Genomic DNA, 26,494 nt, shown 5'->3' with positions numbered 1-26,494 from the left:
ACAGTGATTTATAAACCTCTCTTTTCTGCATTTACTGCTTTTCATAGACAACCTATTAATAGAAGAATCCTTTCTGAGCTTTTCATTTGCATGCTTTATGCTTTTTTTGAGTAATGTCATAAAGACTGTTTAAGCACAAAGCTTGATCCATTGGATGTTGCTTGTTTTATTGTGCAGGACAATACGCTTCTCTTGCAACCTCTCATGGAACCCTAAAAATCAGCCAGTTTTTACGAGTTTTCCTTTCCTCCAATTTCTAGGAAGCTTTGTTCTTGAATTACTGCAAGAGCTCAAAGTGTTGCTCTAGCAACATTATTGCCCACTAGCTGTGGTAGTTTACTGAAGAGCTACCCTTCTTAGCTTAATTTTGTATACAAAATTCTGTGCTACAGTGCTGTCCTTATCCATCGTTCCTGCATCTGTTTTTTTGGAGTTCTGTCACTGGTCATTTAATACTACACATCTGTAATGTTTCAAAATGACGGTATATTCTGGAAAACCAGCTTCTCCTCCCAGTTGAGAATCCTGATGATCTTGCTTCTGCCTTTCCATCCTCCATGTCATACATACTGTTCTTGTGCATTGAAATTTTGTGTGCTTCTGAAGTCCCTGCATGCATCCCCCTCTGTTACATCACTTCTTACAGATGAAGCTATTTCACTACCCACCAAATCACTTGCTGTTGCATTTCTCAGTAACGCATCCTCAACAGATAGAAGAGTATGTCTGTACATAAAACAGATTGTGGCACTGACTCATTTTTTTTATTGTAGAGAAAATGAGAGCTCCTCATTCTGCTTTTGCAAACAATTATATATGCTCTTGTTGTATCTTTCTATCTACAAGCACGATGCGCAAACGAAATATTTCATAGTCCATTCCACCCATCCTTTCATTTTATATATTGAAAAACTAATGCTTCCTGTACCAATGGCAGTTATTAAATTAAAGGAAGAATCTGCTCTTCAAGTAGTTTTCTTTTCTTGTTCTTTTCCATGTGAAGAGAGCTTTAAATTACTGTCATGGAGGTCACAGCCTACCTGCATTTATACAAAATCGTACCCCTTTTGTATAATACTTAGTTTGAGATTGATAAAATCTACTGCAAGTTCCCATATCCTATCCCAGAATTTCTTAAAGAATACTTGGAGATACCTGCAAAAAGTTGACAGCCCAAAATCAGCCCTTTAGAAATCTGGCTATGAATCTACAAATGCATAAAACTTAATTTCATGTGAGGTATTATCAGTTCTTATGTTATCTCAGTTATTCTTTAAGTACAGGCTTTGAAAATGCCATTACCGAATTCATCAGTGTACACAGAAACAGGCATGTACTTCTAAACATGGTAAAAATGGCTGCTTTCTATAGTTAGAGGTGGGGGTTTTTTTAATCTTAGGAACTGGTATTTTTTTAGAAGTTATATATTAACAGTTTAATGATTAAAGACTTCCTTCAACCAACTTGTACTGTAATCCATAAAGCTGTGTTATTTATGAGAAAACAAGATTATCACACATATTTCTGCCTTTCAGGAGTTTAGATGAAATCCATCAAATGAGAAGATCACGTTCTCCAACTAGACACCATGATGCCTCCAGAACTCCAGTTGATTACAGATCCAGAGACACGGATAGTCAGTATTTGTCTGATCAAGAAAGGTACATCATCAGCCTGAGCTTGGAAACAAGTTTAGAAATGTCTTTGTTGATTTGCCTAATTTTCAGGTATTCAGTACACAACTGATAGTAATGGAGAAGGGAGAGAAATTATCCTAACTGACAAATCTAGTGTCATGGTTAAATTATCTATGCCCCTTTTTTGGTAAAACTGTGCTCTAGGTTGACAGTAATAGCAGGTACCTAGACTAATGGTTCTTGGGTGTTTGTCCTAGAGTACTCTGCTGTTTGTTTCATGAATGAAGCACAGAGATTTTTGCTAGAAAACCATAAATCTGTATGTATGCTCTAGCTATTCTTGCAATTCAGAATTTTTCTGTTTTGGTAGCCAGCAAAATATCAGGCATGCCTTCCTACTAGTTGGGAGTTGCATATGCTATGATTTGCATTCCGGTGCTTAATAGATTTTGGACATCTATATATGCAGTCTCACAGCATCTTATGTAACATTCTGGTGAACTTGGTACAGTACCCAAGCATAGCAAGGGTATTTGTGGTGCTTGTAATTAGCAAAAATCTCCAGTCTTCGATGCGTGACACGTACACATCTCTTCCTGGAATACATGCAGTGGCTACACTCCTCTCCTGGTAGGCATTGTTTTCAGCTATCTAGGAGTATCTTATAAAATGAAGAAAATGAGAATATCTCTTCAGTTTATAGCTAAAAAAAGTTTTGAAAGGTATTTCAGTTCAGTATTTGGGAAACATAAGGATGACAGTCACATAGATTATCAATGTTTGTGGGTTCTTTTTTATTTCGAAAAAAATCATATAGCTAAACCATAATGGCAAACTTTTACCATTCATATACGATCAATTGTCCCAGTAATGTCTTTGGATTTATTTTTTTTGCATGAAGTTACTCTTGTTCATGAGTAAGGATGACAAAACCTTTCCAAATGATCCAGTAAATTCAATACAAAACATACATTTTATAGTGATGTGAAAACATGTTAAGGAATAAACCATAAAAATCTCTGGAACTCTTTGTCCAGTTTTGAAGCAACATAGAAATTGAATAACAGATGGCTTTTGCAGTTAAACTAGTTCAGTTCTGTATATGATCTTGCCTGTTTTGCTTTTTTAATGTGATAACATAAATATGGGAATTTATGAGTTATTTGGAACATTTTAAAATTCCACCTTATAGGCAAGTGTGTACAGAATTGTCTAAGTTGGATTTTTGTACTTAATTTCCTTTCGGAGGTGAATTGAAATGCTTTTTAAATGTAGTAGTCAGATTTATAGTTAAGCTAATTCAAATAATTTCCACCTGTTGCAAATGTTTCATGTTATTTATTATAAGTAGTTACATATTCAAAAGATTCCTGAAAATATTTGTTGAGTAAATTTCTTATTTAGCAGATCTGAAGAGGAAGAGACATTAAAAAGTAGCTTTTGTCAGTAGAAATAAATATAGACAGTTAACTGTCCAGAAAATTTTCTTCCAGTAAAGCCTCAAACCATGATATAAATAAATCCATGATATATGCATGGATTATACTTGGAGAGCAGGGCTTGCATTGATGCTTGCTTGGAGATGAGCCATCAAACCAGAGCCACAGCAGGAATGGGCTGCTGGATTTGTTCAGAGGAGTAAGACACGTTCTTCAATTCTTTTCAATGTTTAGAAAGCAGTTTTCAGAAGTTTAAAAATCAGACATGAAGGATGTACATGGCTTATTTGCAAGATTTAAAAATGAGTCTAAGTACTTACTCTCCTTGAGTAATAATCTTGTCTGCAGTGGTCTCCTTTTTCCCCATTTTGCTTTTCGTCTTTCCCCCAGATTTCTTCAGTTGTGGAGACTAACTCTTGCAGGTTTCACTGTCTTTCAGCATCATAGGAAAGATCAAAACCAGCTTTTGTTGAGGAAGATTCTCTATCACATCCAAGGATTTACAAAAATCTTTACTGACTACTATGTATTAATATCAATTCTAGTATAAGTATTATGTGTTATTAATTTACTGAACCCTTCATCTAAAGAAGTAGATTCACATAGATACCTAACATAAACTTGATTTGAAAGGTGAGTAATTACCCGATAGTTACATGGCAGATATTGCAGTTGCTGATTATTTTTGATCATTTTCTCAATGATCTGTTATTGGTCCCAAATTACTATTGAATATTCTGAATAGATCTTTGTAAAAATAGTTATTATAGTCTCTTATGAAAGCATCTGGTGTGATAAATTTCCAGTGGAATTGATTTGTCCACTTTAGCTTTTTTATATATATTTATTACATATATACACACATGTATGTGTGTGTGTACATATAAATCTGTTAGGAAAAGCTTTTTATTAGGAAATCTAGCTAAGCAGTATACTTTGCTCTGGATTTATGATCATCATCCAATTTTCAAGGACATGGCCCTTATAATTTTTTTTAGTGTTTCTTTTATTCCTAAATAAAATCCATTAATGCGAGTACTAAAATGCTCACATTAGAAAACACTTGTTTTAGAATTATAATCTCTATTTTAAATGTTTCCAAACCAGTCTTAATTTATTATAGAACTGTAAGTATCTTCTTATATTATCGGTAATCTACTGTGATGGGTATTTTTGCTTTGTTTCTTTAACTTGAAGATTTCATGGTGGATTTGCTATTTTATATCCCTTTTCTGGATGAATTTTATATTACTGTCTGCCATGGGCCAATTACAATATATACTCTTTGGCTTAGCAAAGGTAGAGTAAATATCAATGAAGTACCCTATGATTTAATGTGGACTTTGCATCTACTTCACAACTCTTAAAAAAATGGTAACTTTTTTCCTAAAATGCATATTTATTTGTAATTTGGAAACCTGCATATAAATTCTGTCAGTTCTCTGCATTTATGAATGGAAATTTTGCTTAAAAAAAACCCAAAACTATTCAGTTCACCTTTAATACATTTTGTTGCATCAAAATCAGGCTAGTGGTTCTAGATGCAAAGTTAAATTTCACGCATGACTCACAAGCCATTATTTCAAGCTGCCCAGTTTAGAATTTTAGATAAATATTATCTATACTGTATCAATTAAATGGGTCATTTTCTAATGGTATGAAGCACAAAACACATTGAACAACTGCTGCTTTATCTATTTTGTAATCTTTTCTCTCTTTGTTGCCATAGTACTTCATATGATTGCCTGCTTCTTTTAAAATAGCATGTTTCCATGAAGTTTAGCTTTAATTACATATTTACGCTAATTAGGAGGTTTGGAGCTTGGTCTTTCTGATTGTGTTGAAGTGCCTAAAACGACAAGATTAATTTAAGAGATATTTCATATCATAGTCATATTTACCATAGGCATAAATATGTATTAATTTTACCATCTTGCCAGCTGTAGCATGTGTTTGGTTGCAGTGAATGAAAAATAGAATAGATGGCTGATTTTGTCAATTGGAAACAATAAGAATCAAAAAGTCTAATGGCTCATTAGCATTTTTTTTGTTTCTTTAGGATTGCATTACAAAATACTGTCAAGAGCTATGAGTCAGAATTTATATTTGTCCAAACATAGTATTTCCAGTGAACATATATTTTTGTTTTTCCTGAAAGGGTAACTGGTTACACTTCCCATAAACCAATTTGCAGTAAATTAGTAGCAAACCCTCTCTGCTTCTTCATGTATGTTTTTGTGGCTTAGGAAGAAAAAAAAAACAAGCAAAAGGCATAATTTTTTTTTTCTAAAGTCTTTCTTCATTAATTAGTTCATGAGGAAGGAGGTTATTAGAGAAATGTAGCTGGTTTATGGATCCCTTTTGTCATGAAGAGCTCTGAAACAGTACTTCTGAATTTTAAAAGGAGAAATCTCACAAAACTAGGTGACACATTAAAGGGAATTTGTTGAAAATGTAGTTATCATCACAGGGATTTTTTGGCTCATATTCTTTGAGAAGTGCAGTCTGGGTTTGAACATTATCAGACTATCTATCTGGGTGGAAGCTTCTTGTTTCTTTTTATGTTTTCATTTGCATATCATTGGCATAACCCATGTCATCTAATGCTTCATAATTATATCTGTTTCACTCACCACCCATCCTGTCTGTGCAGTGAGCTTCTTATGCTGCCCAGAGCAAAACGAGGAAGAAGTGCAGAATGCCTACATACCATCAGGTAAATACAGGAATTCGGTAATCATGAACACATCTGGTTAGTTGTCTATAGTTTGTGCCCGACTTTTTTCCACAGTGGTATTTAGTCCCAGTAACTGAAGAACTTCCTAGTACATTGTGATCCAGGTGTCAGTTGTTGGTTTTTTTGTTCGTTTTAATTCAGATCGAGATGTGTATGTATGTTTGTGAATGTCAGTAGTAAGAATTAAAGCAGTTGAAGAAATTTTGATTTTGCAGTTGTTTCTTGTGGTAGATTTTCTGTCTAGTCACAGAAGTCCTGATCCCCCAATGCATGACAGTGTTGTTATAATTTCAAACATTCCTTTTTAGTTGTTTTTATGTTTTCTTTTATTTGCATTTTTATGTTTATATTACAACCATGCACAAGCCAACAAACTTTACTTGTGACACCTAATCTCATGCTGATTTTGGTCACTTACAGAGAAAAGAACAGTAATCAATGAGCCCTCACTGGGAACCTCAGATTTGAGGGGTCTCGTATTACTTGTTTTTTCATCTACAAATTGTGCTATAATTTAGCTCCAGGCATAAACTTTGTAGTTTGGGCTCATGTTCAGTCTTCATTAATCTCTCCTTCCGAAGCTTGGAGCTCCCTGTCTCAACTCTTCCCAACGTTGTGAAACTAACCAGGATCGGAGTATCTTTACCTACCAACTCTAACTCTGTGCCCCCTTTTTTTTTCACCACATCTTTTAACTTTGTTAAAAATATATGTCAGTGTATGTAGAAAATCTTCCAGTTAGAATCATTAAAAATGTAGATTGAAGTTGAAGTAGTTAACTATTCAGCTACTTTAACCAAGTAGTTTTAACCATTTTTCTGTTCGGGATCTGGGTGTTGCTAAGAGTTTTACATCATTGCTATATGTTTAAAACCATCAAACTTTTAAAACCATGTTGTCTAATGTACTTACTCATTTACTTGGTGTAAGATTTTCCCCTACAGAGTAGGGTTTTTTTAATATGCCTTGGGTTGCTTTAATTCTCTTCACCAAATTTGAAACAGCATTGAAGATGCTGTGATAGCATTCTGTTACAAGGCACGATAGTATAAAGGTAATAGAGTAAATATGAAAGCTTTCCAAAAAAGTCTGTGCATCAGTGAAGCTGTTAGATTAAAATTTAAGTTTTCATTATCACCAGAAAGAGTTTCATTCTCATACTTCAGGTAAAAAAGCTTTTTCCTCAACATTTTAGGTTTTAAAGGTTAATCATTTATTTCACTCCCTGATATTTTATGTCAGTTTATTGTCATATAATATAAATTTTTCCTGCCTCCTTCCTATGGCCTTTCTCTTTCTGCTGCATCTTCTATAGCTTCACTCCCCTCCTTGCCCTCAGCTCTATGCTTTTACCTTTCCCTCTTAAAGATTATGATTTTCATTAGAATTCGTCAATGACAATGCTTAAATTCTCACTTAATTCATGAAGTAAATATTGTATTATAAACTTTTGATGCACTTTGCACAGCCACTATATTTTTCCAATAGTTTTACAAATCCACTAACCAGTCTGGCCAATTAACCAGCTAAAAATTGTGCATGGGCAGCAATAGAGTTAGGTCAGAGCTACACTGAATTCAGAGATACAGCCCTTTCTTGCCTTTTTCCTTATTCTAATTATTGCTGTTATTTTTTTATGATCAAGAAAAGCAACAAATTCGCCCCTTTAAAGTAACAGTAATGGTATACTATAAAACAGAATGGTACTTCTAATAATGTATTGAAGGTGAATATAAGGGCAATAGAAGACAATAGGTTGATTTTTTTTAAATTTAACTCTTATTACAGGCTTATACAGCCTTATCCAAGTTTGAATAATACCCAGAAAATTGCCCATATCCATCCTTGACTGAATAGTCTTAAAAACCCTTTCAACGTCAATTTGGTCTGCGTGTTGCTTGCCATCTTTTTTCCTTTCTCATTTGTAGTGGCCTGACATTTATTCTTGTTAGAAATATTGTAAGGCTTTATCCTTGTTTTCTAGACAGCTTGCTGAATAACTTTTTAATTAATTTTTGAGACAGCTTCAGCTTAAAATGGGAAAGAATTGTTAAGGGTTTCATGTTAAATGAAAGAAATATTAATATGAGATAGTCCAAACTATAAAGTTAAGACATATTGTTAGTTTAATACACCAGTTTAGTCTAATACTAGTCCTAGCTGTCCGTCCTGTCCATCTATATGCAATTATTGGCTAATAGCAGAAATGGTGAAAGGACATGTGTACCACCCATAGACCATGGGTGGTCACAGTCCATGTCTTAGGTCACACCCACTTTGATTGGTAATATCTGCTAGTATGCCAGGATTGACCTGATGGGCAAACATTCCTTCCTTTATTCCAACTTTGCAACGTCCCAGTGACCTCTGGTAGAAATGTCAGCAGTGATGGCCACTAAACCTGTACAAGAAGGGTCAAAGCTCCTCTGTTAAATCCCTCAGGGTTTTACAAACGCTGGGGTTTCCAGGCAGAGACTTGTTTCATCTGTCTGTGACACAGCCAGGTTGGTAATGTTGATCTGCTATGCCTAGGTCCAAGCCTTAATAGGAATCAAAATGTTCTATTGGGACAGACTGTTCTTGAAGTTGCAAAATCCTCAAGGCTGCTGGTCCTTTTGCTAATAGCACCACAGCTGTGTCTTGGTAGGGTATGTGGAAAATTGTTAGAATTTGGTTATTAACCCTTAACCATTAAATGGCCATGATTCCCATTTGGCAGCCACTGTCTGCCTTTAAATTTCTCCCTTGTTCATTGGGTAGAGCTGGATAATAAAGCAAACATTTCCTGTTCCAAAATCTCATGTACTTAAGTGATGATATTAGACAGTAGCATCTCAGAGTGTTGATGTAGTAGATCTCCTAGTTTTTTTAATTAGCTTATTATTAAGAGCGTTTAATTACTGTTAGATTTTGAAGCTGATACACCGCTTCAAAAAGACTTCCACAATCAAAAATGTCAGATGCTAATACATCTATAGTCGAATTTGTGATACTATATATCACTGTTGTAGCAAGCTTTTCATGCTTAGCTACTGAAGAGGTTAAAGTCTCTGTAGGTCTAAATAAGGTATTACTGAGAGAAATAAACAGCAAATTTAATAACAACCTAATCCTCTACAACAGCTTGTATATTTTAATTAAAAATCTCTAAAAATGGAATTTAGATTACTTTCATTACAAGCAAAAAAACCTGAGCTGTACTAGTATTGTCACATGTTCATGGACTGTATTAACAAAAGTGTAAATAAAACAATTTGTCCCCCAGATAGCTGTCACAGTAGTTGAGTTGAGAAAAACATATATTGAGAAATCTACTCATACAGCTATTAAATGTAGTAGATTATTATGTGTTTATTTTACGTTCTGGTCAGTCTTGCCTTACCTTTACCTGTTTTTTTATTTCTGGCATGTTTTTGTGTTGTTCTGTTTTCTTTTCTGTTCTACCACATTCAAGAAGTTCTGTTAGGCACTATAAAACATTACCACCCAAGATGCCTTTACTAGAAAATGGTACTCATTGGAACCTATACAGGTAAGAATTGTTTAGAGTCCGCTTTAAGTAGTTAGTTCCTTTTTAAAAAATAAAGAGTTTTGCCTTGTTAAATAAATAAATAAAAAAGTTTCATACAGTTCTTATAACTGAGATATAAGGGATATAATCCTAAAATAACTTCATATAACTGTCTAAATTAACTCCTACATTACAAAAAAAAAAAAAAAGAGAGAAAAAACCAAACCACTTTGTATTAGGTAGGGGTTTCTTCACTGTTAAAATTGTATGTTGCATGTTTTTCTTTGTTACATTCTTTTGTTTATGTATAATATTTTGATTACATGTCAAATTTATTTTCATTTTGTTTAAATAATTTTAATTTACAAAGCTCAACTCTTCCTGCATGTGCTAAGACCAAATCAGTGATTAGACAGGATATTTCACTCCTTCGTGATTGCCTTAATTCACAAATACCGAAATTTGGAGATGATCTACTAGTTAGGTAAGAAACTGAAGGTTAATTCCCCCCTCCTGTTTGGTATCTCATATGGATTTGAAAAATAAATAAGCTTCACTGTAAAGTGATTTCACGTAATATGTACTGTATCACATCCTTTTATGTTGGCCTAAGATTTACTGCTGTTAGTAAGGATTTAAATTTATTGTTTGGTATTTCTCATTCCAGTTTCTTACAAGTGGATGTTGTTCTGTCGCATTCAGTTTTAAACATTTCAACGATCTTAGCAAAAAATTTCTAGCAGTCTTTTGTTTACTTTTATTTTCTAAACAAATCTTGGCACTGTCATCCGGTCAGCTCTTTTACATTTTCCTTAATTAAATCATTGTGATTCTACATTTTCTGTAAAGAAAGCATTATTTTATGAGTTAATATCTAACATTGTATTCCTTTCTTTGTTTTCTTTTTCTTTCTCTTCTACCATTGGATGCAATGCACTGGCACTAGTGAACTACAGCCCTCCCTTGACAGGGCTAGGAGTGCTAGTACCAACTGCTTGAGACCAGATACTAGTTTGCATTCACCAGAACGAGAAAGGTATAAAATAAAAACTTATGAATTTCTTGTCATCTGTGCTGGTGATCTTTATCAGTTTTGGTTTTCTTCATATGACTATTCTACATTCCTGTACATTCATGTCTGCTTTGGTATATGTAGACATTTTTGCTCCTATATTCATGTATGTCATGTAAATTGTGTGTTGGAGTTTATAACCGCTTCTGGCTTCTTTCCTTGTTTTACTTCAAGCTGATGTCATTGTTTGTAAAAGTCCTCAGTATGCTGATAATAGCATTGCAGTGTTAAGTATTTTGACAAAGTACCACTTGGTTGTTAATCTTCATCATCATTTCCTAAGAAGTATTACATTTGTTTCTTGCCTGTTCTGTGGACTGCTAATAAGGCAGTGACATAATTTATGAATTATATGACAAAAATCTCATATTTCAAACCAGAACTGTAGTTTGTATCGTGACGTATTTTCTACAAAACAGCCAAACTTCATTGCTTCCTTAATCTAATCTGCTGCATCTGCTTTTGCAATTACAAGGCAAATCACTGCATTGAGCTTTTTTTCACTCTGTGACATTATATTAAGGTTCATATAAGTCTTAAGACATCTTGGCAATTTAAATGAAATATTGTTGTGTCACATACATTGTGCAGGCATTTTATGGATGCTTTCTGAATTTTTAATATTACAATAGCTTGGTTAAAAATATTAGGTGAACCAAATACTATTGGTGTGTTTGACAGATGGGATTGTTCCACAAGGGAATTTTTCATCACCACATGTGTTTTGGCTAAGAATTATACTGTTTTAGACTGAGATTTTAGCTTCACTGAAGGCAATAATAGGCTTCCATTGAGTGGGAATATGGTGGAATTATAATTTCATCTGTGCAATACATATTTAACTAGTGTGGCAGTTAATAATGCCAAGTTGCTTTATCAGTCAACCCACAGTGTGGTAATTAAAATAGTTGCACCACTTTTGTTATCGTGGGAGAGGACCTGTGAAGAAAGGCAGTAAGAACGTACTTTTCTCTTTGAGATAAGTTTTCTCTTGGGTTTTTTTTTTTTTTTTTGGTGGAATTTCCCTTTCCCTTCTCCCCACTTTGCACTGCTCCTTGAGTGGACTTTGCTTCTCAAGTTGAGCCCTTGTTGCAGAGGAGTGACTAACATTCTGCTGAGATATCTCAGGTAGATCTACAATAGTTCATTCCTTTTTCAGGTCAAGCTCAAGATAAAACAAGCTCATAGATAAAACATATATGGTTATTCAAAAAAGTATGACAGAAATCAGGACACTCAGAATGGAATACACAATACCATTCTCGATGTTTAAAAAAAATTATTGTAGCATTGTATTAATAACTAAGTGTGTAGATATGTACAGCTGTATTCATCTATAAGCAACTACTTAATACAATATCATATGGACGTAAGCATTATATTGTACTTTTATTTCAAGATGCCACCCATCAAGTTAAAAAATATTGAATGAAATGGAAGCTGGCAATTTTAAACTATCTAGTTAGAATATTATACTCAAAACTAAACCTGTCACTGATGTTAACTAGGTCTCTTATGTCATTATAAAACATCTTCAGCGACCCCTGTCCAATAGGCACTGAACAGAATCTGCAACATTTTTCATGACCCTCCTCATAAAAAGAAGTGTTTAGTCTGTGTTAATGGCCTCTGCTAAACACAAGGTTTTGCCAAATCATCTGTGGGCCTAATCCAAAAGAATTGTCCATCACTATGAAACTTTTATGTCTTTGCTTTTAGAAGTCCTAAATAGTGACTAAATAGGTGCTTTTGATTTGTGATCCTTCATGGGGGTGTAGAAAAGCTCTTTTTTATTAAATTATTGTTCAAAATTTCCGTGATGGTTTTGTTGCAAAGATCTGTGTGGCTCTGTCAGAGGATTAACAACATGTATTTTTTCTCTTCAGAAATAGATGTTTTTCCAATGCAGCACAATTTTTGGAGGAAGATATTATATTTAATGTATAAGAAACACCAAATTAATCTTTTGGTTTTGGGGAAGCTAGTTTTAGAAGATTTCATTCTCCACTGTTGAATGTATCTGCTTACACTTTAGCATGAGTTAGTGATCAGTTGTGTGTAATGATAGAGCAGTCTTTAGTTTGAAGAACACAGAATTAAGTTCAAGGTATGTAGAAAGCATTTTGTATATGTGTGGACAAGAAGAAAATAAGTGACTTAAAGTAAGATAGGTTCATCTTAAATAGTAGGAAAGGTTTTTTGAAGGCTTGTGTAATGAAACACTGTAATAGGAAATATGGAAAAGGTTGTCTAGATTTCATTGCTGGAGACTGCCTAAGAAGAGATTAAACAAATATCTGTCAGGTGTAGTTGGTCCTGCTTGTAGCAAAGAGAAACACTATATAGTTTTGTGCAGTCGGATCTGTACAGCACCACTTTATGATCGTTATATTTGAGGGACCTATGCTGAAGGTACTGTTAGTTGTTTTCAAGGTGCTTCCTTCCCCTCCCCTCCCCAACCCCCCCCCCCGAATGGAATTGTATATTTTATTTACAGATTTAGGCTTTTAGTCCTCAAGGTATAAAGACAGACTTCTAAATGTGGCATTATGTATTTTCTTCAACAAAATTATAAGTATACTTACCTATGGAAAATTCGTTCTACTCATTCCCTCCAACCTTTTGTCTCAGAGGGTATAAATTAGTTTGCATTTGAGATCAAGATTTAAAATGGTCCACTTGACCTTTTTTAACAAAATTGTATTGGCCGTGTGTAACTGATAGACAGTAGAGCCCTATTTCTCTGTATTAATGATTTATGAGAAGCGGTTTTGATCCTTAAACTCTGTATAACATCATTCTTGTCATTTGGAATGTTTGGAGGAATTGTTGTTTTTTAAGATGCTGCTTTGCCAGTATAAGTCATTGTGTTGACTCATACACCAGCAGAAAAATACTTTCAGCAGTACATATGATTTTGGGATATATGTCTTGTTAGTTGCACTAAAACAAAAACAAAACAACAAAAAAAAGACATTCTTTTACTCCTGCTATAAGCTATATCATTTGAGCAAGGAAAGTCAATATACCTTGACCGGCAAACTGACCTTGCCCTGACACAGGCCTGCAAATTTTTTGGTAAATGGACTAGTTCAGTACAGAACGTAATTCTTCATACATTTCTCTTTGGCACAGTGTACACTAGGATATTAAAAAAGATCTATCCCCCTTCTAATATACCTATACAGTTGCACCATGCCTGCCTTTTTTTTTCCCCTTCCTATTTATTCCTAGCTGTTCAAAATTATTATCTTGTCAAAGTTTCTGTGATGATCTGTAAGACATATGTTAGTTTATAATGTAGTCATAAATACTCTCTAATGCCATTGAAAATGTTTTTTGCCGTCACTGCTTCCTTCAGTATGATTTTTTTGATTGTCCTCTTCACTGTGACTCAAAATTTCTGATTTTTTTTTCCTTGTAAGTTGGGTACCATTTCCTTAGAATGGAGAAATCTGTATGTGACCCCCAGCCTCAAGTCAGGAAAGCACATTAATAATACTTAGTATGGCTTTTATTCACCTTCTCAGTTTCCTGTGTTGCAAGCAGTTGTTGTGTGTATTAGCAGTTAGCACAAGAGCAGTTGTACAGATTGGTACTGCTTGTATGCTTTGGTCCTGAGAGGTAGGTTAGTGGAGATCTGAGCAAATAAAACCAAGGAGCACAGCCCAGGGATTAGTTCATATACAACAGGGTCAGCATATCTGCAAAACACAGCCCAGCAGCTGTGTTAGATTTGTTCTGAGGTGCTTTGCTGCAGTACGAATCAAAGCATTTCAAGGATCTTCAGGATGTTTGCTGTCAACTGGTCACTACCACCTAAACAAGATACAAAGCTGAACAGTCACCGGTTAGCTACTCATAAGTAGATAACAGAAAATTTGGAGCTGTCACTTGATCCAGTTAAGACCTGTCCTGATTTCATGTTGATTTTTCTCAGGTTTTTTAGTAAGTCTGAAGTATTAGGTGTTTATATTGCATGCCTTTAGCAGTTATGTTAAATATCACCATTTACATTTAAAGTAATGTAAAGTAACTGTTTGCATTAGGTATGCAATGTATTGTGTTTCCAGTTCTTTTCAACCATGTAAAGGAATAGGTTGTTGCATGTTTGTCTGCATTATACTGTGGCTCATGGTCATTCAAAATTCTGTGAAAGAGAGCATGTTCTCAAAGTTCATGCTGCATGACCTAGTTAATTCTATCAAATGCTGTTTAATATTTATAGTGGATATCAGCATATTAAGGGCTTTGACTGAGTGCACTGATGCATTAACATTTTCTTTAACTCTTGCTTTGGAGAGAAAAAGAAACTAACTACTAACAACCTATTTCCTTTTGAAACTTCTGAAACATCTACCTAACTGTTCAAGCAATGCTAATCTCCTTGAAAACTTTGTTATTTGCATGTTCCATAAATCAAACCCTCTTCCTTATTACATGGACTGGAAGGATGCCTCAGAAAGTGAAATATTACATAGTCATGCAGAGTTTATGTAAACATTTTGCTGCTTGTAAATTAATGAGTATATTTTGATTTTGTAAATTGTTATACATACACTAGTACTACTACAACCACATAACATCCCAACAAAATAAGCAACACCATTCTATAGTATAGTATATATAATTCTAAATTGAATGAGCTTTTTCAAGAAAAAAAATCATGTAAGACACCAGTTTTCATTCACAATTCAGGTCCTTTTTGTTAAATTTAATTATATAACATAATCTGTTGGCATGTACTGCAGGGATACAGAGAAGTGAACAGAAGAGGAAGCTGGCTGCACACGCTTTCAATATATATTTTTAAATGAAAAAAAAATTACCCTGGTACTTGTACACAAATGTGTGTAACTTAGTTGTAGCTCATTAATTTACCTTTACTCTCTCATTGCGTTCTAGAAAAAGGTCACTTTATGCCTTAGAATTTTTCTTAGAATTCATAGTCCTACATTTTTACTGGGAATGCATTTTTCAGTGCAAAGAGCTAGGAAAGATGGGCTTAACAAAATACCAGCCAGTAGTCAACAGATAATGACTGTCATATGGTCTTTGAAAAGCTCTTCTAGTTTGGAATTACGACTTTCTATGCAAATGACAGGCTTTTAGATAGTCTAGCATTTGAGAATATTTGAAAACTTAATGGTACACTATGTAAAAGATTTATATAGGTCTAAATTCTGCCTCTTTGGGTATACATTCTCTTTGTTTCAGATGTAATGTTTCTGCAGTGAGCAGCCATAAGAATAGTATACTTGGGAGTTAGAAAACTGCTGGAAGAAAAAATTAAATTACACACTTTCATTACTTTCTGGTGTATTTTTCCAGTCCCAAATCCCATATATTTAATTTTATCACAAACTAAATATCCTATTTTTTTCCTGTTTTATTGAACGGGCAAACAGGGGTAGATGGTCCCCCTCCCTAGAGAGGAGACGACCTACTAGTCCCAGGATTCATATCCAGCATGCATCTCCGGAGGATGACAGGTACTAGTCAACTCCTCCCAGTTGAAAAGTGGCTTACTGCATCTTGCACTCTCAGAGGAGTATACTGAAATTAAGAAGTATGCATATATGTAGAGAGAGACTTACAACCTCCAGAAGCCCAAAATAAAACAGCAGCTTAGATATCATCCCTACATTTTGTTGCACGGTTATAAAGCACCTAGGAATTAATGTCTTTTCAAGTTTTCTGTTTGCCTGAATGGTCACAAGCCAGGAAATAAGATGTCTAATACAAGAGAACATCATCTGTGTTAATGTTCTTTAGTCTGTTTTTACCTGCTTCTGTAAATGGTGGTGGTGTTTTCACTGTGGTGCTTTATAGTCTGACAAATATTTGTTGTAGAGCCTGTTCTTGTCTAGGTGTTTATTTTTATTTTTATTGGGTTTTTTTCCTTTTTTTAACTAACTATTCCTAAGGGGAAAAAAACCTCACAAACTGATATGTTGGAAGTCTTGGTAACACTTGCTAGTTGATGTATGTAAAAATTGGCACTGTTCATAAATTCTGTATTGAATCGGGATGATCTCCGTGGAGCAGGTTTTCCTAACAAGGTAGGTTTCAGTTAAAAACACCAGTGCTTTAAATAAATTTTGATGTTGAATACCACCTATGATTAATAGAAGCACCTTTGTATTTTTCTTGTCATGATCTTTCTACTCAAATCAGTTTTGGTGTTCCATTGCTTTGGCAGTAGTAATTTTTTTGGTATTTTTTTTCCAAATAGATCTGGGTTTTTTTTAAGCAGATGTTATAATTTCTATTGAGATGCAAATTCAAAATTTTCCCTTCAAATTTTTTGTGTTATAGTAAATGACAGGATACAGATGGTTCATGTAAATAATCCATACATGTGTAAACTCTTATGAAGTTGCACTTAAAACTGTAAGACTGGTATGTGGACAAAACTCAGTTACTGTAGTGCTAGAGCTTACCTTCTGCTGGAGTCTATCCACAGTGCTCATATTTGTACTGCAATTTGTCATGTTTGCTTGATACTGGATGTATTTCACTAATACAAGGTGGGAAGAGTGTAATTGTGTTTGGATAGCATTTCTTTTTTTATTTAAGTAAAGCAGCATTGTAAATTATAAAATTAAATTTATGAAACATTATTTCAAAATTGTCCCTCCTTACAGATACTGCATTTCTAAAAATTTTGCCAACACCCTTTGATCCCTTTGATAGGACAGCTATTAATAGTTTACAAATGTACTTTGTATCTTTTAGGCATTTTTAAGTAATTTCACTTCCCATTTTTCAAGTCGATGGAAAGACTGTATTTGACTTCAGTGGGTCAGACTTGATAAAATCTTGTTGTCATTGGAGTGATTAGAATTAAATCATAATCATATCACATATCACTGAAATGAGGTTTTCATCTAAATACTGCCACCCTTAATGCAGTATTATAAGCCTTTTAATGTCATCTGAAGTTTTGCTTTTGGAGAAAGACTGAAATAATCTAATACCTGTTAGCAAACATATTACAGTAAAGCATCTGTAGGATATAGAATCTCTTATGGGAAAGATTTTGAGCTGGAGAAACAGCTGTCTAATTTTCTTAATGAAATCAGTGCCTTCTTGTGCTTGGAAGTCTTGCAGGTAACCAAATCCCAGTGATGCAGTCAGTGATGGACCTAGAAGTTTAGGCTAATCCCAATCCTGATGACTGGTTGCAGCCTCCCAGTTCCAGGATCTTTCTCCCAGAGAAGTTCAGAGAATGTTGGGCCCTTTGCATTGCATGCCCAATACAAAACAATAGCCCACCTTGTGTGTAGAGAGAGCATCAGTGAGGAAACTGAAGGTGCTTTACCTTTGTTTTCTGCTCTTTTAAGTTTACATTCAGATTACTTCCCATTGCTTTGGTAGCTGGCCAACACCACTCAGTTCTATAATTTATGTTGTTTTAAGATGTGCTTGTATCAATTTGACAAATGATGCAGTGGGTGTCGGGGAATGAGTGTCTGATGGATCAGCAGGGGTAACTAACTAACTGCTTATCACCGCTTTCAAATTGTATTTTCACAGATTGACTTTGACAGATTTAATTTTACTCTTGAGTACAATCCAGATTTATCTTACAAATTGGCCCAACTTGCATATAGGGTGCAATCAAGAAGAATCTATTTCTTAAACATATGACTTGTGCATTATTTCTAATTTTGATCATTTAAATTCTGGTCTTACAACATTGTATTTATTGGTAATGATTCATAACATAAATATTAGTAAACATCTTGGTAAGATTGTTGTCATTCTGAAATTTGTTCACTTACCATATCAGAAAAAGTGACTCTTTGATGTACTTTGACAAGATGAAGACAAGGGTTATATGTTAGTTCAGTGTTAAGAATTAACAAGTGCTTGGATAGTATCATGTATTTCTTTAAGACATTTTAAAGAATAGTTTTTGGTTTGAATTTGATAGTATCATTGCTGGGAGTTTTTTTGGTTTTTATATTAGAAATGATAATTAGAAAGACTATCTAAAGGGAAAGACTTTCTGGTAACTGGAGAACTGCGAAACTGCAAAATTGTAAGTGATGTTAAAAACAAAGAAAATGAAAGTTGAGCATTTAATGGTAGGTGGGAATTTTATTCAGACTGTTCTTTTTGAGAAGTCTGCATATAATTTCGGCATGTAACCAAGACTGAATAAAATAAGCCTTTTAAAAAATTAATTCTCATATACTTACAGTTAAGAGAAGTAGCTTTTGGCAGTCATGCATGCATCTGTAAGAATGCTTGTCCAAGAGTCATCCGGAAGCCAGCTGTAGAGCAAGTACCCTTTTGGTACTTTCATGAAGAGAACTTGAGATGTGCCGTGCACTGCCAGTGGCAGACTGATTTGGCCTGGATTATCCTTTCCTGTCTTTCCAGCAGGACTATGCGAATTGATCAGGGAGGCAGTTTTGCAAGGCATGAATTGAAATGCTAGGAATGAGTGTGAGGAGCTACCAAGCCTTCAGAGTAGTTATGATTTCCCAGCTCACATACCATGCAGATCCAGTCTTTGCGAAATCTTCAGGAAAAATCAGGAAGTATTGAACATGACATTCTTGATAGCTTTAAGGCTACATAAATGAACAGACTCACTGCAAACCACTGAGGTCTATTGTACAAGCCAGTAATAAATAATTTTAAATGTTAGACACTGAATTTAATAAAAATGTTATTTTGTCACTTTAGGAATAGTAATTTTTAATTTTGATAGGAATATTATCTTACTTCTATGTGTAGATTTTGTTTACACACAACAGTGATAATTATTTTGAGGCATATGGGTCTTTGGAACATGAACTGTGAATAGCTTGTCTGTATATAAAATAATATATATAGTGCTTGTCTATATATGTAACAAGGTCTTATTGATCAGTGATTTGGTGTGACAGTTGGTAGATTTACGACCTGAAAGAGAAATTTTGGCATTTCCTCACCATAATGGATGTATAGATGCAAATTTATTATGTACCCTAGATTATTAATGGACTGCAAATTTTGCTGAGTTTTCTCATCAAAAGCCAAATATGATATTTGAAAAAAGATCTTACATTGATACACCTTATTAAAAAAAATATATTTTTACCATGTCTTCCATAAAAAACTAGTAATAAACCAACAAGCTAATAATATTTATGCCAAATTGAAAGCTGTGAACAAATTCTGAGGTTCTTAAACAGCTTCAGCAGAAATGAAAATAATATAAAAATTAAGAAATATTCTAAACTTTATTTGAATTTAAAAAAAAGCCTAAGTCAGTTATTCTACTTTGCTATTGAGTTGTTGTTCATTATTCCTGTAGCAGACAGGCTGGCAACAGAATATGAAGTTTTCATTAAAATACATGAAATTATGACATTTACTTGCATTTTCAGGAGAATTTCACAATACAATGACAAAATACACATTTTTCAAATTCCTAAGGGAAGATGTTCTGTATATGTTTATATATTAATCTAATGAACAATACTGTAGATTAATTCTCAAGAAGGATAATGGCAACTATTAAGCCACAGTGTTGCCGTTCAGCATGTAGAATACAAAGGTTTTTGAAAATATTGTTGTGGCATTAATTCTTTACTTTATGCATCTTAGATTGTTGATATTATGTCTAAAATTTTTAACATTTCCTTACAGTGTATGGATTAAATCAACGGAAGGGGAAATGAGAAATATAGACTTTCTCATCAGATAGTGCCTTAATGCTTTTGGTTTATATATTTGACTGCATGTCTCCACCTTCACTGCATGTGACCATCTCTCTGTTTCTGCTCATTTGGTCCAAATTCACATCCATGTTTCCAAATTTTGTGAAGAACAAGGACGCTGGAGTCTTGCATTCCAAAACAGGACAGTGTAGACCACCTAAGTGCTAATCCTGGAGCAGCACAGAGGTATCCTTATTTATTCAAATCATACTTCCAATTAAATGAGGTATTGGTTATAGTATATTCTTCATATGCTCTGCATAATACTTCACATATTTAGGTTTTTTCCTCTTTTTATGTGTAAGTACATATATGCATGTGTTGTTCATAGATAATATTTAATCCCCTATAATATATATTTAAGAGGTAAATTTGAGTATGACATGAGTGTTCTCTTCCCCAGTGCACTCTTTGTGCATTGTTGTATATGGGCATGAAAGGACACCTACCTGTAAATATGTACCCGCCAATGCCCTCTGTGCTCAAGCTGAGCCAGGACTGCGAGTGCTGTAGTAGGCTGTTGGGCTATATGGAATTGTATACAGCATCATAGTAGCAAGAGGAAGGAAACAGAAATGAAATTGCGATTTTAAACATATTTCTAAACTGTGCTACTGGCAAGGACAGCACAGAGAGCAGAGAAATAAGTATATTCAGCTCACTAGTGCTATATATTTGTCACTTTTCACAGAAAACCATGTCTCATCTTTTCCATCCTACAAAGAGTAATCACTATGTGCTCTTTTCCCCATTGCACGTAATATCGCAGCCTAAGCAACTAACATAAGGTGTAAGAGGAAAATAAGCCCCATAACCAACCAAACAGAAAATGAAGAGGGTGACATCATTTGAGAGACAATGCTGCTGCATTCAGTGGATCTAACCATAACTTTAAGTACTTTGCTAACCTTAGGTTTTAAGTAAAGTTGTAGCATTTAATATGTGTTTCCCTGTGTATCCACCTTGTATTTGTCCTGGTAAAGAAAAAAATTTAAAAGTAATAAGAATATACAAAAAATAAATCTGGAGAAAATAGTTTGAGGACAAAGGGGATTCTAATTTTTAATCCGAGATATTATTTTTTGTTAAGAAAATATATTCTTTTAAAACCCAGAAGGCATCAGGTAATGAGCTGTGCTCATGGAAAAAACATTTTGTATTTTGCTGCAGTATTTTCTTTGTTGTGGAGCATACCCCATCACAATATAATGCTCATCAAGTATTGTAGTGGGTACAAATCATAAAAATCCACTGTGATTATATTCTTCGGGTATAATTTGGCATTACAGCTGTTTAGGTATCTTCCAGTTCAGACACTGGATTACTCTTTATAACCACAAAGGTTTAAAAGGAAAATATATTTTTTTAAGTATTATTTTTATCTGTTTGTTTTGCTCACAGTAATTCTTTTATAGCTTAATATATGACATTGATTATATCATTGCAATTTCCTATACATGTTTCTTGCATTGGTGTAAGGTGCAAGTTAGGGTTTGTCAACATTTCTGGTCTATCAATGAATAATCATCACTCCCTGTTTTTGACCACTCCTGAAATACTGTATGTACTTTTTATTCTAAAAAACTAATCGATATTGATAATTATAAGAGATTTTAAATTGTAAAACCTAATTTGTAAATGCTCTAATTACTATGGATGGTAATGGGAATTTTGGAACACACAAGACTAGCAGAGATTTTTGTAGTATATTTATAGTCCTCGGTCATAATAGTGAAACATACTTTACCTTCATTCTTAGGTTTATTGACTCATATTACTGTTCATCATTGTTCTTATTTACTATCAGACTAAATGCTTAGAATGTCAGAGGTAACTAGTGCCTCACTATCCAAATGTCAGATGGAGACTATAAAAGATTTATGTAGGAAAGGAGTGAAGGAATGAAATAAACTTTTAACTTATTTATATTGACTAGAAAAAAATAAAATTGTTTTAAACAGTTTCTCAAAAACTTTAACAAGTTTTAATACAATGAGATTTTAGAGAAGCCAAGTTTTTATTAATATAGTGACAGCATTATTTAAATCTGATATGATGCAGTATTTGTTTTGCTTTTGAAATTTAAATTTAAAAGCCATTTTTAAAGTTTACATTTGAATAGTATTCTCTGGTCCTTTCTGCAACATTTTTTTTCCTGCTGTTTACTCTGCATTTGTTTTTCATGCTGTCAAGAGAGGACTAAAAAGCCTCTGTGGAGGCATTGTTTCTAATCACGTCCAGACTGTGAAGTGGGAACTAGCTGCACTGCAGTCAGGATTAATGTTATCATCCCCCCTGTTTTGGTACCTCATAGCTTTCACACCATCAGCCTCAATCATACCTAATCAGGGCCATGTGTCTTAAACCTCCAGTCACCAACCTGTTCATGAAGATAGTTGTCACTTTTTCATGTGTCAACCATTTCTGTTATTAGCTTTACAATACATTAATAAATATATAATCTTCATATTTTTGTATTATTTTCTTCTTTGTTTATTTCTTTTCTGACATGTCATTTCACAGGCAGTCCAGAAAAGTGGAAAGATATAGCAGCCAAAAACAAACTAGGAAAGGCTCCGCAACTGAAACAGAAAGGTAGGATTGCTGATCAATGAGTGAACATCTCTTATAATCAATCTGAATCCAGTGTTTGGAATATACCTCTAATACGACTTCTAAAGCAGAAAGTCTGTGACAGTACCAAAAGCTATGTTGTAATTTACGGTATTATTTACTTTGTATCTATATTATTAGCACTGCTCGCTGTGTTGCATACATATGGAATTTTTTTGGCATTCTCCATCATTGCAGATAAACTCAATGGTAAAGACTAGCAGTCCATACATTTTATGAGGCAAAATCTGAGACCCATTGGCACTATCTTGATCTCTGTAAGATGAAATTTGGAAATGCGTAGCATATTTCATTAGTATGGGACTAAACCTTTTCTGTGCTTTACCACTGATCTTTTTTCAAAAAATCTCATCTATTTTACAATAACTTTGAGGATGAAAAAAATATATTATCAGATTAATAATCAAAATGTCTCTGATCAAATTAATTTCACTTTATAATATAAAAATGTTAAGTTACACATTTAAATATGTATAGAAAATTTTATGATCTATCATTACATGAAGTTGATACAAACACTGGGACTTTAACCATTGTATTCACTAAATTTTCCTGTACTTGTATTATTATTATAACTTTTAGTTTTGATGCTACAGTAGTATAGGGTTATGTATTAAAATTCTTAAGAAATTTTTTTTACAAAGGATAAATTCTAAATCGTAAGTACATCTAGTGAAGTGTTAAACCCTGTGTATTAGCTGAAATAAGAGCAGTGAGGAGGGGTGAGATCCTGCCTCTGTCAGAAACAGATTTATGTTACCTTGATTAGCACAGGAGCAATGTATATCTGTTTACATTGTGAGGGTTGAAGAACTTCCATGAACAACACAGACACATTTTTATTTTCAATGAAAATGCACGTTATGTAGCAAAACTACAGAGCTTTTATTTTATTATACTGCTTCAAGTCCCAGATTATTGTTCCTGATCCAAAAGCAATGGTTACATTTCTCTTGGGTTTGATGATTCTGTTGTCACAACAGCCCAGTTGCTTTTTCAGTTTAGACCAGAGAAATTACCTAAATGATGGCTGAAATCCTTGCTGTGTTTAAACTAGGGACAGTTTTGCCATTGAGATCACTAAAGCCATTTTTCCCTTGGTTTTTTTTCCTAACTTCTGAAGAGTAAGAGGAGCCACTGGGACTGAGGTCCAAGGGGTTCACAGTTCTTGATAACCATTTAGACTATATGGTTAGAAAGCTTGGCACGAAACTGAGGAGGAAGATAAGGTGGGCAAGAGATATGAAGTAAATGGAAGAGGAAAAAATGGGAACATAAATATAACTAGAAAATATGGCAACAGAAAGGATAAGGAATGAAAAGAAAATATAAGAGGTTCTGATGGCAAAAGGCCTGAGCAAAGAGAGTGAGAGGCACTGGCAGAGTACAAAAGGAAATCCCACAACACTTGCAATTGGACATATTAGTTTATCTGTATATGCATTTAAATTTCAAACCTGATATTTCAGTGTGTGAAATGGGGGCATCTTTCTTCTACAGATGTTAAGATCACTGCATAAATCAAAACCACATACCTCAATAAATCCTGTTTACACTAATTAGTGTTTTACACTAATCTCAATATATGGGAGGTGTAAATCATAATCTTGAAATACTTAGAATTTCAGATATTGCAGGTAGGGACTGATTTTGCAGGGGCTGTGATTATGAGGTGTTATGCTGAATACATCAGTAGCACATGGGCTCCATCTCTAAGGATGAAGCATGTAGTTATATTTATGAAGAAGAGGCTTTTCTGAGGCTTGGGCAATGTGTTTCTCCGCTTGAAATGACCAGCCCAGCTCTGAAATTCTGAGATATTTTTTTCCTGGATATTTCAAAGCTTCTTTTTTTTTTCATATATAACATACAGTTGAGTATTTATTCATGTATATGAGAAAGCGTGAGTCTGGAGGCCACTGTGAAATATTGCTGCAGTGTCTATATACAGAATTTATATGGGATTTAATAGATTGGAAGTTGATACTTCAGTCATTGCTGTGCTGACATAAATTTGGCATTGATGTGGTAATGATTGTAGTCACTACCTAGTGCTAATGTTTGGGGGGGGAAGGGAAGGTATCGTTGGTTTGGGTTTTTGTTTTGTTTTGTTTTTTAAAGCAATGTGAAATCGCTTTTCACAGGTGATTTGGAAAACAATAAAAAAAGAAAATCTGGCAGGGTTTTTTTCCCCCCAAAGTTAAGCAAAGTTACCAAAAGTATGAGTCCCCATAGCTACAGTTTTACTTTCCAGAAGAGAAAAGCCAGCTCTGATTTCTAATGATCTTAAGAGTGATGAACCCAGTGCAACAACAGCATAGGGAAACATGAATTGTGCTGCTTCTTTTCATGTCTCCATGGCACATGGTGTAGGTTTCTGTTTCCATAAAATGATTCAGTGCTATTAGATGTGAGACACAAATGTCTAAATAAGTCTGAGTGCTGTAGTTTAGTATTTCATCATAGATATAATGTTGCACTAGTGCCAGAAGGTTTTGATAATAGGACAGGTCATTAACTTTCCTGTCAAATGGCAAATATAACATAAGACTATTTCTTCCTCAAATATCCAATTCTGTCTTAGATTTGGTATTTATTTTGCAATTTTGTCTACTATTAGCTAAGCAGATTACTGGAATAAGATAATCAGTATGCTATCAGTTTCTCTATAAAGCCTTTCAACATGCTATGTAAGATTAAGTTCTCTATGTATTGTGATAGCTTAGGAAACATACATAAAAGGGAAAAAGCAAACCTTTTCAGGATAGTTTACAGACCCTAACAGTTCTCTTAATATTTTGATGAGATAAGCCTTTAAGATGGGATTCAGTAAACTCTTCCGAAGGAGTAAAAATATCAAACATTTTCTGTGCTTGTATGAATGAGCAAAACGGTGGTAAAAATTGGTTCATCCCAATCCTAAAATGTTTTCTTTCGGCCATAACTCCACCCCAGAAATCCCAGATTTGAGGTTACCTGTCATATATGTTATGATACATACAGTCTTTTAACTGTACTTGCTGTATTTTATATAGGACCCTGTGCCAGAGGTGCGCTGGATTGGTGATGCTCTCTTATTCTTAGTTTCTCCTTATGGTTCCATAAGCGGCAGCATGTTTTATTTAGTACATGCCACTGAGGCATCAGTCTGAAGAGAAAGGAATTTGAGTTTTCTTGTGTGCATGCAGAGCTAGAATCTGTAGGATTCCCGCATAAACCATTGCCAATTGAATTAATAGGTTTGCTGCTTGCAGTGTTACCTGCCTCTGTGAGGAACAGGGAGATGAGATACACACATACATGCTTGTTGCTGTCTCATTGCTTACCAGGTATCATTTCTCTCCCAGATTCCTCTCCTCTCCATACTTATCTCACTTCTGTCTCGTTTCCTCAGTCGTACACTAGCTTTCGTGTCCTGTGCTCGTTCCTTTTTGTCTCATTCTCCTGATCAGCCATTGGCAGACTACTTCCTTTCAGCAACTGACCTTTCTTCTAGGCCAGCAAGTCCTTAACTCCATTCTAGTATTTCACCAGTTCTTTCTTAACTCTATTCTTCATTTGCACTCCAAGTAGCATATTCGTCTCAATGTAATACCTGAGCTAATGCAAGTCTTAAGCCTAATTTGTCTTCATTTTAGTTAATCAGATCCTCTGTCTTTACTGGAAGGGGACAGGTCTGTAAAAAGGGTATTACTGAAAGAGCAGGAGGTAAGTTTCTGAGTCTCAGGTAAAGTGTCTGTTCTGT

The 26,494-nt window shown here is 34.3% G+C and overlaps 1 protein-coding gene across 4 annotated transcripts in view; it reads left to right on the top strand.

Annotated features, from left to right (window-relative positions):
* Positions 1-26,494, top strand: part of RIMS1 (regulating synaptic membrane exocytosis 1) — a 337,498-nt gene that overhangs the window by 211,262 nt on the left and 99,742 nt on the right. The window contains exons 19-26 of one of the 4 annotated variants that reach the window (XM_059835904.1): positions 1,536-1,661; positions 5,730-5,792; positions 9,268-9,345; positions 9,695-9,808; positions 10,271-10,360; positions 15,805-15,888; positions 20,224-20,301; positions 22,639-22,710. In XM_059835904.1, coding sequence (XP_059691887.1) covers positions 1,536-1,661; positions 5,730-5,792; positions 9,268-9,345; positions 9,695-9,808; positions 10,271-10,360; positions 15,805-15,888; positions 20,224-20,301; positions 22,639-22,710 — 705 coding nt within the window. The remainder of the gene's footprint in view (positions 1-1,535; positions 1,662-5,729; positions 5,793-9,267; positions 9,346-9,694; positions 9,809-10,270; positions 10,361-15,804; positions 15,889-20,223; positions 20,302-22,638; positions 22,711-26,494) is intronic. The other 3 variants (XM_059835905.1, XM_059835906.1, XM_059835908.1) reach the window with 3 other exon arrangements.

Source organism: Gavia stellata, chromosome 2 (assembly GCF_030936135.1).
Source record: "Gavia stellata isolate bGavSte3 chromosome 2, bGavSte3.hap2, whole genome shotgun sequence".
In the NCBI taxonomy this organism is placed as follows: domain Eukaryota; kingdom Metazoa; phylum Chordata; class Aves; order Gaviiformes; family Gaviidae; genus Gavia; species Gavia stellata.
The sequence above is the reverse complement of the archived record's forward strand: the minus strand, read 5'-3'. Positions and strand labels throughout refer to the sequence as shown.